General features: G+C 40.1%; 1 protein-coding gene across 2 annotated transcripts in view; it reads left to right on the top strand.

Annotated features, from left to right (window-relative positions):
- LOC133554068 (protein-serine O-palmitoleoyltransferase porcupine-like) overlaps window positions 1-14,102 on the top strand; it is a 37,167-nt gene that overhangs the window by 14,277 nt on the left and 8,788 nt on the right. Inside the window, exons 5-8 of one of the 2 annotated variants that reach the window (XM_061902447.1) lie at window positions 1,444-1,625; window positions 1,683-1,813; window positions 6,218-6,343; window positions 12,478-12,578. In XM_061902447.1, coding sequence (XP_061758431.1) covers window positions 1,444-1,625; window positions 1,683-1,813; window positions 6,218-6,343; window positions 12,478-12,578 — 540 coding nt within the window. Of the gene's footprint in view, window positions 1-1,392; window positions 1,626-1,682; window positions 1,814-6,217; window positions 6,344-12,477; window positions 12,579-14,102 lie in introns of both variants that reach the window. The other variant, XM_061902446.1, reaches the window with a different exon arrangement.

The raw sequence follows: 14,102 nt of genomic DNA, 5'->3' as shown, positions 1-14,102 counted from the left end.
AATCTCATTTTTTAACTTTCACCTGCAGTTTGTTACATTGGACAAAAATATTTAATTTATTTGTTAAATAAGACCTCTGCCTTGTTTTTAGAGACTAGTTAGGCCTGCTACGCCATTGTATTTTTTAATTTTGTCATTGCAGTGGTACCTAATGAATACTTACGCCTAATACGCTACTGCATTATTTTGTGTTGTCAATATGGTGGTACTTAATGAATACTTAGGTCTGCTACGCTACTGTATTTTATTGTTGGTCATTATGGTGGTACTTAATGAATACTTAGGTCTACTACACTACTGTATTTAATGTTGTCATGATGGTGGTACTTAATGAATACTTAAGTCTACTACACTACTGTATTTAATGTTGTCATTACGGTGTTACTTAATGAATACTTAGGTCTACTACACTACTGTATTCAATGTTGTCATTATGGTGTTACTTAATGAATACTTAGGTCTACTACACTACTGTATTTAATGTTGTCATTATGGTGGTACTTAATGAATACTTAGGACTACTACGCTACTGCATTATTTTGTGTTGTCAATATGGTGGTACTTAATGAATACTTAGGTCTACTACACTACTGTATTTTAATGTTGTCATTATGGTGGTACTTAATGAATACTTAGGTCTACTACATTACTGTATTTAATGTTGTCATGATGGTGGTACTTAATGAATACTTAGGTCTACTACACTACTGTATTTAATGTTGTCATTACGGTGTTACTTAATGAATACTTAGGTCTACTACACTTCTGTATTTAATGTTGTCATTATGGTGGTACTTAATGAATACTTAGGTCTACTACACTACTGTATTTTAATGTTTTCATTATGATGGCACTTTGAGAGCCAAGTTTCTTCTGAGGTAGTACTTGGTGAAAAAAGTCAGAGAACTTCAGTATTAAAAGATAAAGGACAATATCGGTCGAAACGATACCAAGAGCAGTATCAGTATATGATCGATTAGACTTCAGTGATTAGGTCAGTATTTTCATTTTCAGAAAATGTGTTATTTATTTTTTTTTTTCGGTCATGGATTTCGGGGCAAAAACCAAAACATTTAACACAGTAATAGATAGTAGTTTGTAAAATATATTTTTTGTGTTGATATTTTCTACTACTAACTTTGTTTTGCTGAAACAAGAATGTAATAAAAGCGAATAAGGAACTAGTTTGAATATTGTGTTGATATTTTTGCACCATAAATACATTTTAAAGATTAAGTTGATACATGTTATCAATATAAGCCGACCTCACTCACAGATGATCACAACTGGCTGCATAAAACCTTGATCAGAACATACTCAGCTTCTATTGTTTACTTAAAATGTTTTTAAAATGACTTTCTGTGCACCATCTGAAGAAGCACTATTATATAGGTCAAGCTGTCAGCGCCTACTTCCTGTGCGTTCTTGCCTGTGTGTTGAGAGGCAGTCAGATGGTGGTGGCCATGAAAGCCATTTCTCTGGCCTTTGACCTGGATGGAGGGACGGTCCCCGCTCTGCCCCCACCAACAGAGTTCCTAGGCTACGTCCTCTTTGTGGGAAATGTGGTCTTCGGTCCGTGGATCAGCTTCTCATCATACAAGGCTGCTGTCTTGGGCAGACGACTGGTGAGGAAGTCTTTTCTGGGTGCCGACTAAGTTCTAAGGCCTTTTTCTGCTCCTCAGAGCTGGCTATGGTTTTGGCGTTCCTCCCTCAGCCTGCTAAAGAGTCAGGTTTGCCTGCTGGTGTCGTCTTGCATCGCTCCTTACCTCTTCCTGTTCTTCATCCCCATCCACGGGAATGCATTCACACACAAGTAAGGGCATTTTTCTTTTTTCCTCCTATATCCAAATCAATACTACAGATGAAACACACCAGATTGAGACAATGTGGTGTTTGCACATGTGCTTCGACTCAGGGGTTCAATGTAACTTTGTGTAAATACTGTCAGGTTTCAGCACCAAACTGTCTATTAAACAGAACAAGAAGCAAGGAATCAGGCAGAGACAGAGTTCAATTTTGCTCATGGAGCTGCACACTCCGTTACAGTCTCACCCTATGCTCTGAGCAACAGCACACGTTCTCCTCTATTTATTCAGTTTGGGAGTTCCCTAGTTACATCGCTGAGGCTGCTTCTAAAGGGAGGGGTCACACATTATGCGAGCAGCTCAGCACGAACAATACGTAATTATTCCGAACGGAATGGGCTGGGGGCCTTGTGATTGCGCCCTGTCTCTGCTTTGCCTGCCCGCTGTTGATATGCCTTATCTTCGTTGAGGTGCTGGTTCATCCTAGGCTGTTAGCAAGCTGAAAGACAGAAAAAATCTGCGGCGAGGCCTCTCCTCACATGCCGAGGAAGATAAGTTGTTTGCCCTTACAGCTTGAGCTCAATAGATAACTAGAGCAACGGCCTTTAAGCATAAGAGTTCTGTGATAACTTATATATCATTATTCTAACAAAAAGACAGTAAAACTGGGATGTGAGCACAAATCAGCATCAAAGACCTGCAGTTTAGAGTAAGTCCGTCCTTAGAATCATCATCTATGCTCGATAGATTGACCGATTATCAGTCCAGCTGATAATCAGTCGATGTTATTTGGCATTTTGACATACATATATCGGTATCTGACTTTTTTTTCTTTCTTTTAACAACTCCAACAGAATTCTTCATACAAATACTGCACATATCAGGGACTGAAGAGAAAATTAATGAAGCGTTATTGACGAAGGCCAAAACAAGGACAATCTCTTAATGCAAGGACTGGAAACAGGCTGCTGAAATTCCTGGGACGTATCATTGGAAAAGACAGCTTAGAAAAAGTGATGTTAACAGGACAACTAGAAGGAAAGAAAGCTTGGGGTCCACAAGGGATAACATATATCAGCAGCCTAAGAAATGCTATCGTAAATATCAACAATATAGAAGTCATACATATGAGGACTAGAGAGTCCATTCATCCATGCCTGCAAACAGGCCTGATACCCCATGATGAGGATTTCAAGTCAAAGTAGCAATGATTGTCACACACACAATAGGTGTGGTGAAATTATTCTCTGGTTTTGAACCATCGCCCTTGATCAAGCCTTGGAAGGTGAGGGGAGCAGTGGGCAGCAGCGGTGGCCACGCCTGGGAACCATTTTTGGTGGTTTGACCCCCAATTCCATCTCTTGATGCTCAGTGCCAAGCAGGGAGATAATGGCTCCGTTTTTTATAGTCTTTGGTATGACTCGGCTGGGGTTTGAACTCACAAAGCTACCCATCTCAGGGCGGACACTCTAACCACTAGGTTTGATGCTGATAACAGAATTGATCGGTGCCAACAGTCTGCAGTTAATTGTCCATCCCTGAATAGTTATTGGACTGACATTTTTAATTCTTTGTCTTTGGTAATTGACAAAAAGATTGATCTGAATCCTGTAAGCCGAGTATTTGGGGCTGGCCCCTCTGTTCTCTGCTCTTAACAAAACCAAAAATAATCTCGTAGCATTCACCACTTTTTTGGCTAGAAGGTGCATTGCTATTCAACTGCATAATGAAGAGGGACGCAGTTCCAAGAGCCCAAGGGCTCAGGTGCTGGACATGGAAAATTGGATGTTTTGTCAGTACAGTCACTACTCGTATAATAAATAAATATGTATATACTGTATATGTGTGTGTATGTGGATATGTATATATATTTATATGTATTGTATTTGTGTGTATATATATACATACATACATATATATATATATATATATATATATATATATGCATATATTTATAGTAGGGGTGTAACGGTACACAAAAATTTCGGTTCAGTATGTACCTCTGTTTAGAGGTCACGGTTCGGTTCATTTTCGTTACAGTAAGAAAACAACAAAATATACATTTTTTGGGTATATATTTACCAAATTTGTAAACAATGGCTTGATCCTTTTAACATTGGGAACACTAGAATAATTCTGCCCACGTTAATCCACATTAAACTGCCTAAAGTTGTTGCTTAGATGAAATAAAATGACACAACTTTTCTTCTACATATAAAAAGTGCAACATTAAACAGTTTCAAGTCAACTCATCATGCTTAATTTATTACAGCATTGGGGAAGCCTGTAGTTGATTTTTATTATGTAAATGTTATATTTTTGACAACATGTGATAGCATGGACCCTGCCATTCAAAACTAGGCTGCTATATTACTAATGATTCATGTAACTATAGCTGAAAATGTATCCCTGACCACCATGGAGTTTATGTAGGCTTTATGATGCACTTAAATTATTTTATACACTTTCAGAGACAGAAACTCTTCATTTAATATAATGTTCTTTTTTGCTGCTTCAACACCTCAATCAACACTGTCCGTAACACACGCACGCACACTCACATCCGCGTGCACACCGCAAAATTAGTTAACGTTTTGCTAAAAGCTAACTAGCCTTCACCTAAAGCCAGGACTACGAGTGAGCTGAGCTGCAGTTTGTTTCTAGAAGGTCAACATCATAGTGATGTTCAGAAAGTAGTTGACTTGGAATATAATTTGGGGAGAGTGAGTTGCTCCCCTGCTAAAGACCTATCTGCTCAACATCGACTCTTAAGCCTTGAAGACATGCACTCTGAATACGCATTGCTGATTGGCTTTGTATGTAACCAATCAGATGGTTGTGTGGGCGGGACAATGCTGGGTGCTGTGTGTACAGACAGAGGCAGAACAGAGCGGAGCAGCTTGCTAAGACTTTAGCACAGGCGGCTACTTCATATGTACGTGTTGAACTCGTTCGGTATTCCTCCGCACCGAACCGAAACCCCCGTACCGAAACGGTTCAATACAAATACACGTACAGTTACACCCTTAATATATATACTGTATATGTACTGTATACAGTGGGGCAAAAAATTATTTAGTCAGCCAGCGATTGTGCAAGTTTTCCCACTTCAAATGATGACAGAGGTCTGTCATTTTCATCATAGGTACACTTCAACTGTGAGAGACAGAATGTGGAAATACAATTCAGGACTTCACATTGCAGGAATTTTAAAGAATTTATTTGTAAATTATGGTGGAAAATAAGTATTTGGTCACTTCAAACAAGGAAGATCTCTGGTTCTCACAGACCTGTAACTTCTTCTTTAAGAAGCTCTTCTGTCCTCCACTCGTTACCTGTATTAATGGTCCTTGTTTGAACTCGCTATCTGTATAAAAGACACCTGTCCACAGCCTCAAACAGTCAGACTCCAAACTCCACTATGGCCAAGACCAAAGAGCTGTCGAAGGACACCAGGAAAATAATTGTAGACCTGCAGCAGATTGGGAAGAGTGAATCTACAATAGGAAAGCAGCTTGGTGTGGAAAAATCAACTGGGGGAGAAATTATCAGTAAATGGAAGACATACAAGACCACTGATAAACTCCCTCGATCTGGGGCTCCATGCAAGATCTCATCCCCTGGGGTCAAAATGATCATGAAAACGGTGAGCAAAAATCCCAGAACCACACGGGGGGACCTGGTGAATGACCTGCAGAGAGCTGGGACCAAAGTAACAAAGGTTACCATCAGTAACACACTACGCCGACAGGGAATCAAATCCTCCAGTGCCAGACGTGTCCCCCTGCTTAAGCCAGTGCATGTCCAGGCCCGTCTGAAGTTTGCCAGAGAGCACATGGATGATAGAGCAGAGGATTGGGAGAATGTCATGTGGTCAGATGAAACCAAAATAGAACTTTTTGGTATAAACTCTACTCGTCGTGTTTGGAGGAAGAAGAATACTGAGTTGCATCCCAAGAACACCATACCTACTGTGAAGCATGGGGGTGGAAACATCATGCTTTGGGGCTGTTTTTCTGCTAAGGGGACAGGACAATTGATCTGTGTTAAGGAAAGAATGAAAGAAAGCCCCTGATCCTGATGATTGAGGGAACCCCTCATGAAACAGTTCTGTAGAGATGAAGTAGTCTTGTGATTTTTCCCACACCTACATATATATATATATACCTGGGATCTTGGGCTTGAAAAGGTTGGTGACCACTGCCTTAAGTAATATTGTAAATTCAATTAATCTGTGTCAGACACCCAAATACAGTATATGAACATCAAACACTTCGGCCAAACTCACCCTTTTTCATGGAAATGAAGTAGTCAATCAATAATCACTGTCAGACAAATTTTGTGAAATAGGATGATTTACTGCAGCACACTAAACTAAATAAAACTGTGTGGTATTTGTGTGTGTTTTGTAGGTGGCTGGGTGCCTATGAGAATGCCTTGTCCTTCCACTTCAGCAACTACTTTGTGGGCCACCTGAGTGAGAGCAGCAGCATGTTGGCAGGCGCCGGACATGTGGAGGAAAAAGACCACGTGCGCTGGTGAGTTTATCCACAGATGACTCACAGCCTGAACCACATTACGGAGGCAGTGTCATAACTTCTTTTCTACAGGTAGTAATAATAATAATAATAATAATGGATTAGATTTATATCGCGCTTTTCTATTGTTAGATACTAAAAGCGCTCACAGTGAAGTGGGAAACCATCATTCATTCACACCTGGTGGTGGTAAGCTACATCTGTAGCCACAGCTGTCCTGGGGTAGACTGATGGAAACGTGGCTGCCAGTTTGCACCTACGGCCCCTTCGACCACCACCAATCATTCATTCACCAGTGTGAGCGGCACCTGGGGCAAAGGGTGAAGTGTCCTGCCCAAGTACACAACGGCAGTGATTTGGATGTCAATAGGTGGGAAGTGAACCTGCAACCCTCAGGTTTCTGGCCCGGCCGCTCTACCCACTACGCCATGCCGCCCCCCCAAGTACAACCATAACCAGACCCTTTTATGCAACTTGTAAAAGATTGATTCTGTTTTACCTTTAGGAGTTCATAAATGACCCTACCTAAATGAAATGATGGACAAAAAAAACTTTAGCTATAATAAATCAAACATAATTATGAGAGATGCAAAGTTGTTGTTTTTTCTGAAGCTGCTACAGATAACTTCTCAGGACCAGTACCATAAATGTTATTTTTTAAATACAGATGTAACTGTAGTTTGTGCACACCTTTCTTTGTGGCTGGCTTTGTTGGAGCTTCTTCAGCACTGTTGGCGTTTTATTTGTGTGCTTTCAAAACATTGTTCAGTTAACTTATGAGGTTTGATGTGTTGAAACTCAATGGGTTTTTTTTTCCGCCCTCATGGAATGTGTTGGATTTACTATGTGTATTTGTTATATGTATATGTATTTACTTAGGTAGCTTTTAAAAATGGTGTCATTGTTCGTTTGGTAAAATACAGCGTGCTTCGTCACCGGCATACCCCACTCATAAGATAATTTTATGTCCGCTTTTCTTGGTTAGATCAACTGAACTATTGTTTAAAATCCGTGCTTGCTCGCTTCCTTTCTTTTTTGTTTGTTGTGTGTTCGCTAAGTCCGCGGTGCTTGTTGTGCGACTGGCTGGGAACAAACACGCACTGTTTTAGCTTTTGAACGACATCGGCAAAATTATTAAGTTCAAGGGTACAACCACAGTAATGTGCGGATGGAAAACTGTTGTATTAGAGCAGGAGTGCCCACACTTTTTCTGCAGGCGAGCTACTTTTCAATTGACCAACTCGAGGGGATCTACCTCATTTATATATATCATTTATATTTATTTATTTATGAAAGAGACATTTTTGTAAACAAGTTAAATGTGTTTAATGATAATACAAGCATGTGTAACACATATAGATGTCTTTCTTTCACAAAGACAAGAATATAAGTTGGTGTATTACCTGATTCTGATGACTTGCATTGATTGGAATCAGACAGTAATGATGATAACGCCCACATTTTTAAATGGAAGAAATAAAACGTTATCCTTTCTGTACAATACCACATGAAAGTGGTTGCTTTTTGGCATCTAATTCATCCAGCTTCCATACACTTTACAAGAAAAACATTGGCGGCAAATTCCGTAGCTTGCTTGATTGACATTCACGGCACCCGAGGGTCTTGTGAGATGACGCTGGCTGCTGCCAGTTCATTATTATGAAAAAATGACAGAGAGGAAGGCGAGAAACACTTTTTATTTCAACAGACTTTCGCGCCGTCCCTTCCGTCAAAACTCTAAAGGCCGACTGCACATTTCCTATCTTCACAATAAAAGCCCTGCTTCATGCTGCCTGCGCTGACAAAATAAGAGTCTCGGAAAGCTGGCGTGCACAAGTGATGTGCACGCCAGCTTTCTGAGGGATCGCTTGTGCACGCCAGTTTTCCGAGACTCTGTATTTAGTTAGCGCAGGCAGCATGAAGCAGGGCTTTTATTGTGAAGATAGGAAATGTGCAGTCGGCCTTTAGAGTTTTGACGGAAGGTACGGCGCGAGAGTCTGTTGAAATAAAAAGTGTTTCTCGCCTTCCTCTCGGTCATATTTTCATAATAATGATCTTGCAGCAGCCAGCGTCATCTCACAAGACCCTCCGGTACCGTGAATGTCATTTAAGTGACGTCTTGGTGAAGATTGATGATCACTAATTTTTAGGTCTATTTTTTTTAAAAGCCTGGCTGGAGATCGACTGACACACCCCCCGCGGTCGACTGGTAGCTCGCGATCGACGTAATGGGCACCCCTGATGTAACCCATAAGTTACAACACCTGTCTCACGCACCCCTGTATTAGAGTGTTGTCACGTTGTGTGTGTGTCCGGCTGAATGTGAGTGATCGTAGGTTTATTCTTGGCTTGAGTTCGAAAATACCGGCACTTTACTTCCTGGTCTGGCTGATGGGATTTGTAGTTCTCTAATGTAGTTCTGCTTAAATGTGTAATATGTGGCTCAAACAGAGCGCCTGTGTTTTATGTTTTATTTTAGTATGCTTGTCCATGAATCATGGCGACATTATAAATGATTCTGATCACATTTAAAACATTATATGACATAAGTTAATGGGGATTGTAAACATCTCAGTCCCGGCTTTTCGCTGCATCACGGGAAACACCACACTTTGGCGCAGTAGTTTACAACACACATAATGTTTCTTCACAATTCCAATGTTCATCAGTCTCTTATTGTTTTACACAAACTTAAATGTTCATCAGTCATTTCCTATTTTGCATCAGGTCCAATATGCATCAGAATATTCGCCTTTCGGCTCCAATCACCAACATAGGCAGAGTGTTGCACTCCTGCTCTCTCGTGTCAGGCATTCGCACTCTCTCTGTTGGTCTCCAACACTGCTGATAAAGGGAACAGGTGTTTAGATAACTCGTCCCAGCTGAGGTATCTGCTCACCTGATTGCTGCTTCATGACCGGCTGCTGCACATGCCCGCCCGCAGGGGACGCGTAGGACACGCCCCTCTCCACAGTGATAATAAAATGTAATGCTAAAATTAATAAGTTAGGATGAAATCACAGTGATTGATAATGTCTTATCATGGTTGACAACAATATGGTTCAGTTTATTAATTCATGTCTATTATTTACACTATAATGATTCAAAAATAGATACATTGTTTTGATGTGTTCATGTTTACTTTTAGGTTATTACCTGCTGCTACTACTACTGCTACTACTGCTGCTACCGCTGCTGTTGCAGTACCAAATAAAACAAGCAAAAAAGTGCACAGCGAGTAATTCCTTTCATGCTGAGTGACGAGCCCTATTCAGAGGGCCAATACGGAAATAACTGAACAGAATGTATGCAGAACATTTGGCACATATACCATGCCAAATGTCCCCGCGCCATCAACGTGTTTAGTGTTTGTTTTATAATGAGCTCAAGGGAAGTTCCTTTCCTCCTATGAGGTATGAGAAAAGGGGCACATTGCAGATCATTATTTTTTTTTTAATCAGTTATCAGAGCAATTTTGAGGTGGCGACTTGTCCAGGGTGTACCCCGCCTTTCGCCCGATTGTAGCTGAGATAGGCGCCAGCGCCCCCCGTGACCCCAAAAGGGAATAAGCGGTAGAAAATGGATGGATATCAGAGACATTTTTTTAACTGTGTGGGTTCCAATACAACTTTTTCTGTGCTTTAATTGAAACCTCGATTTAAGGCCATTTGATAACAGCACGAAACATAGTACATACTTTTGTTATTCTGTATTGTGGAATTTTTGAAAAGCCTTGATTATGACTCACAATAGAGTAAATGGGGCGCCATGCGTAGTGGGTAGAGCGGCCGGCCAGAAACCCGACGGTTGCAGGTTCGCTTCACACCTATTGACATCCAAAAAATAGCTGCCGTTGTGTCCTTGGGCAGGACACTTCACCCTTTGCCCCAGGTGCCGCTCACACTGGTGAATGAATGATGAATGAATGATTGGTGGTGGTCGGAGGGGTCGTAGGCGCAAACTGGCAGCCACGCTTCCGCCAGTCTACCCCAGGGCAGCTGTGGCTACTGATGTAGCTTACCACCACCATCGTGTGAATGAATGATGGGTTCCCACTTCTCTGTGAGCCCTTTGAGTGTTTAGAAAAGCGCGATATAAATCTAAGTTATTATTATTATTAAAATAAAAACTGACCTGTTTATTATTAACCACTTAGAACAAACTTTGCGGTCTTTAAGTTGAAGTGGAGTGTTTTTTTTTGTTTTTTTTTTAGCACCTAGTTGCCACAAGAAATCATTAAGTTAAGCTCATGACGCTGTAACTTGAATGATGCGGTCACGATTGTTACTGGATGCTTTCAAACACGCTTACCTTGGACTTTGTATGTGTAAGTAATACGCAACTACAATTATTTGCTATTTGTTACTATTGACAAATGTGCTGTTTTAGACTGCAATATTATTCATTGATGACATGTCTAGCTTGTCTGCCATTGTGTGCTTAGCTGTTGTGTAGCTACACGCTCCTAGTAGACCAGGGGTCACCAACCTTTTTGAAACCAAGAGCTACCTTTTGGGTATTGATTTATGCGAAGGGCTACCAGTTTGATACACACCAAAATAAATTGCCAAAAATAGCCAATTTGCTCAATTTACCTTTGATAAATAAATATATATATATATATATATATATATAAAAAAATGGGTATGTCATTTTTTTTCTTTTACGGAAGGTTTTTTGTAGAGAATAAATGATGAAAAAAATATTTAATTGAACGGTTTAAAAGAGGAGAAAACTCGAAAATAATGAAAATTAAATTTTGAAACATAGTTTATCTTCAATTTCGACTTTAAAATTCAACAAAAAAAGAAGGGAAAAACTAGCTAATTCGAAGCTGTTTGAAAAAATAAAAATAATTTATGGAACATCAGTAATTTTTCCTGATTAAGATTAATTTTAGAATTTTGATGACATGTTTTAAATAGGTTGAAATCCAATCTGCACTTTGTTAGAATATTGATTTTGAATATATAACAAATTGGACCAAGCTATATTTCCAACAAAGACAAATCATTATTTCTTCTAGTTTTCCAGAACAAAAAATTTCAAATAAATTCAAAAGACTTTGAAATAAGATTTAAATTTGATTCTACAGATTTTCTAGATTTGCCAGAATATTTTTTTTGAATTTTTATCATAATAAGTTTGAAAAAATATTTCACAAAAATTATTTGGTGGAAAAACAGAAGCTAAAATTAAGAATTAAATTAAAATGTATTTATTATTTTTTACAATAACAAAAAAATACCTGAACATTGAATTAAATTGTCAGGAAAGAAAAGGAAGGAATTTAAAAGGTAAAAAGTAATATATGTTTAAAAATCCTAAAGTAATTTTTAAGGTTGTATTTTTTCTCTAAAATTGTCTTTCTGAAAGTTACAAGAAGCAAAGTAAAAAAAATATATGAATTTATTTAAACAAGTGAAGACCAAGTCTTTAAAATATTTTCTTGGATTTTCAAATTCTATTTGAGTTTTGTCTCTCTTAGAATTAAAAATGTCGAGCAAAGCGAGACCAGCTTGCTAGTAAATAAATACAATTTAAAAAAAATAGAGGCAGCTCACTGGTAAGTGCTGCTATTTGAGCTATTTTTAGAACAGGCCAGCGTGCGACTCATCTGGTCCATACGGGCGACCTGGTGCCCGCGGGCACCACGTTGGTGACCCCTGTAGTACACTATAGCCTAGCATGTTTACCTTTTGTAAGTGACTTGACTAAAATAGAGGACATTTAGATGTTAACTGGCTGTGCAGTTTTGCACAAGTAAACACGCTGCAGCACAGCTGATGTTTTTTGCTTGTATTGTCATCATTTCCTCATATCACCCCAATTACTGTCTCCTTGTCATGCACCCTTGATGATTATCCAGCAGATAACACAAGCTCATGTTATTTAAAGACAGTCAAATATTTAGTCACCAATGAGATGGGTTCCGATCTTCTAATTGAAAAAATGAACATTGGCATTGTGATGATGTTTTGTTTCCCCGCCGTCCTGGAAAACGGATTTACACGCACAAACCCTGCAAGGTTTTGTTGAGATCCAAAATAACTTTTATAATGTGTTCAATGACTGCACACTCCAGTTTCTCGGTTTGTTTTATTCTCAAGAACTGTGTGCCGTTGTTTGTGCAGGGAAATGCAAGTGGTCAAACCTCTGAATGTGGAAATGCCTCGCTCCATGGTGGAAGTGGTCACTTCCTGGAACATTCCCATGTCTCGCTGGCTTAAAACCTGTAAGTCGTACAGTATACCATACATTCTTTTGTTATTACTGGTTTTTCACATTCTGCCTTCCTTTGCCTTGCAGCTTTAAATAATTAACTGACAATAACCCTAAATATCTAACAACTAAGGTTGTATGTATACCGGTACTAGTATAGTAGAGATGCGCGGTTTGCGGTCTCGTCTGCGGATAAACCGCGGGTCGGGCGGGTGACATGACGAAAAAATAGATTTTAATTAGATTCGGGCGGGTGGCGGTTGAACCATTCGGAAATATTTGATATACATGGTTCAGAGATCGGTATCCTTTAACATTCAAAGAAGCATTTAGGACCCGTGTCACAAAGCGAAGAAGACAATAGGAGACGCAAACATTTTCTAGAATGACTGCCGGCAGTCACCCAGTTAATAAGTATTAGGGCGTGCTATGAAGTCATTGGCTTTGTCGCCTTCTACAACATGTACCATCTGCTTGTCAGTCCAGCAACATGTGTGTGGCTTCCGCAGACACACGCACACGACTGCAAGGCATACTGGGTGACACAGAGTACACTAATGGTTGTGATATAAACAATTTTAACACTCTTAGTAATATGCGCCACACTGTGAAGCCACACCAAACAAGAATGACAAACACATTTCGGGAGAACATCCTCACAGTAACACAACATGAACGCAACACAACAAATACCCAGAATCCTTTATATCCATGACAAATCCTAACCATTTTATACACCCGCTAGCAGCAACCCCTCACTCCCCCCGTGCGTCGGTAAGGTGCGCGGGGGTGTAATATGTATAAGGGTGGCATGGCGTAGTGGGTAGAGCGTCCGTGCCAGAAACCTGAGGGTTGCAGGTTCGCTTTCCACCTATTGACATCCAAATGGCTGCCGTTGTGTCCTTGGGCAGGACACTTCACCCTTGCCCCCAGTGCCGCTCACACTGGTGAATGAATGATGAATGAATGATAGGTGGTGGTCGGAGGGGCCGTAGGCGCAAACTGGCAGCCACGCTTCCGTCAGTCTACCCCAGGGCAGCTGTGGCTACTGATGTAGCTTACCACCACCAGGTGTGAATGAATGATGGGTTCCCACTTCACTGTGAGTGCTTTGATTATCTAACAATAGAAAAGCGCGATATAAATCTAATCCATTATTATATTCAGGATTTGTCACGGATGCAAAGGATTTTGGGTATTTGTTGTGTTGCGTTTATGTTGTGTTACTGTGAGGATGTTCTCCCGAAATGTGTTTGTCATTCTTGTTTGGTGTGGCTTCACAGCGTGGTGCATAATAGTAAGCGTGTTAGAATCGTTTATATCACAACCATCAGTGTACTCTGTGTCACCCAGTATGCCTTTCAATCTTGTACGTGTGATTGCGGAAGCTTCATACAACATGTTGCTGGACTAACAATCGGTTTGTACATGTTGTTGAAGGTGTCAAAGGCAATGGCTTCACAGCACGCCCTTATTCTTGTCATCAGGATAAACACCATTAAATATTTGCGAAAACTTTAGCAGCTTCCATTGTCTT

Source organism: Nerophis ophidion, linkage group LG06 (genome assembly GCF_033978795.1).
Source record: "Nerophis ophidion isolate RoL-2023_Sa linkage group LG06, RoL_Noph_v1.0, whole genome shotgun sequence".
Taxonomy (NCBI): domain Eukaryota; kingdom Metazoa; phylum Chordata; class Actinopteri; order Syngnathiformes; family Syngnathidae; genus Nerophis; species Nerophis ophidion.
Note: the sequence above shows the minus strand (reverse complement) of the source record. Positions and strands in the feature narration are given on the sequence as shown.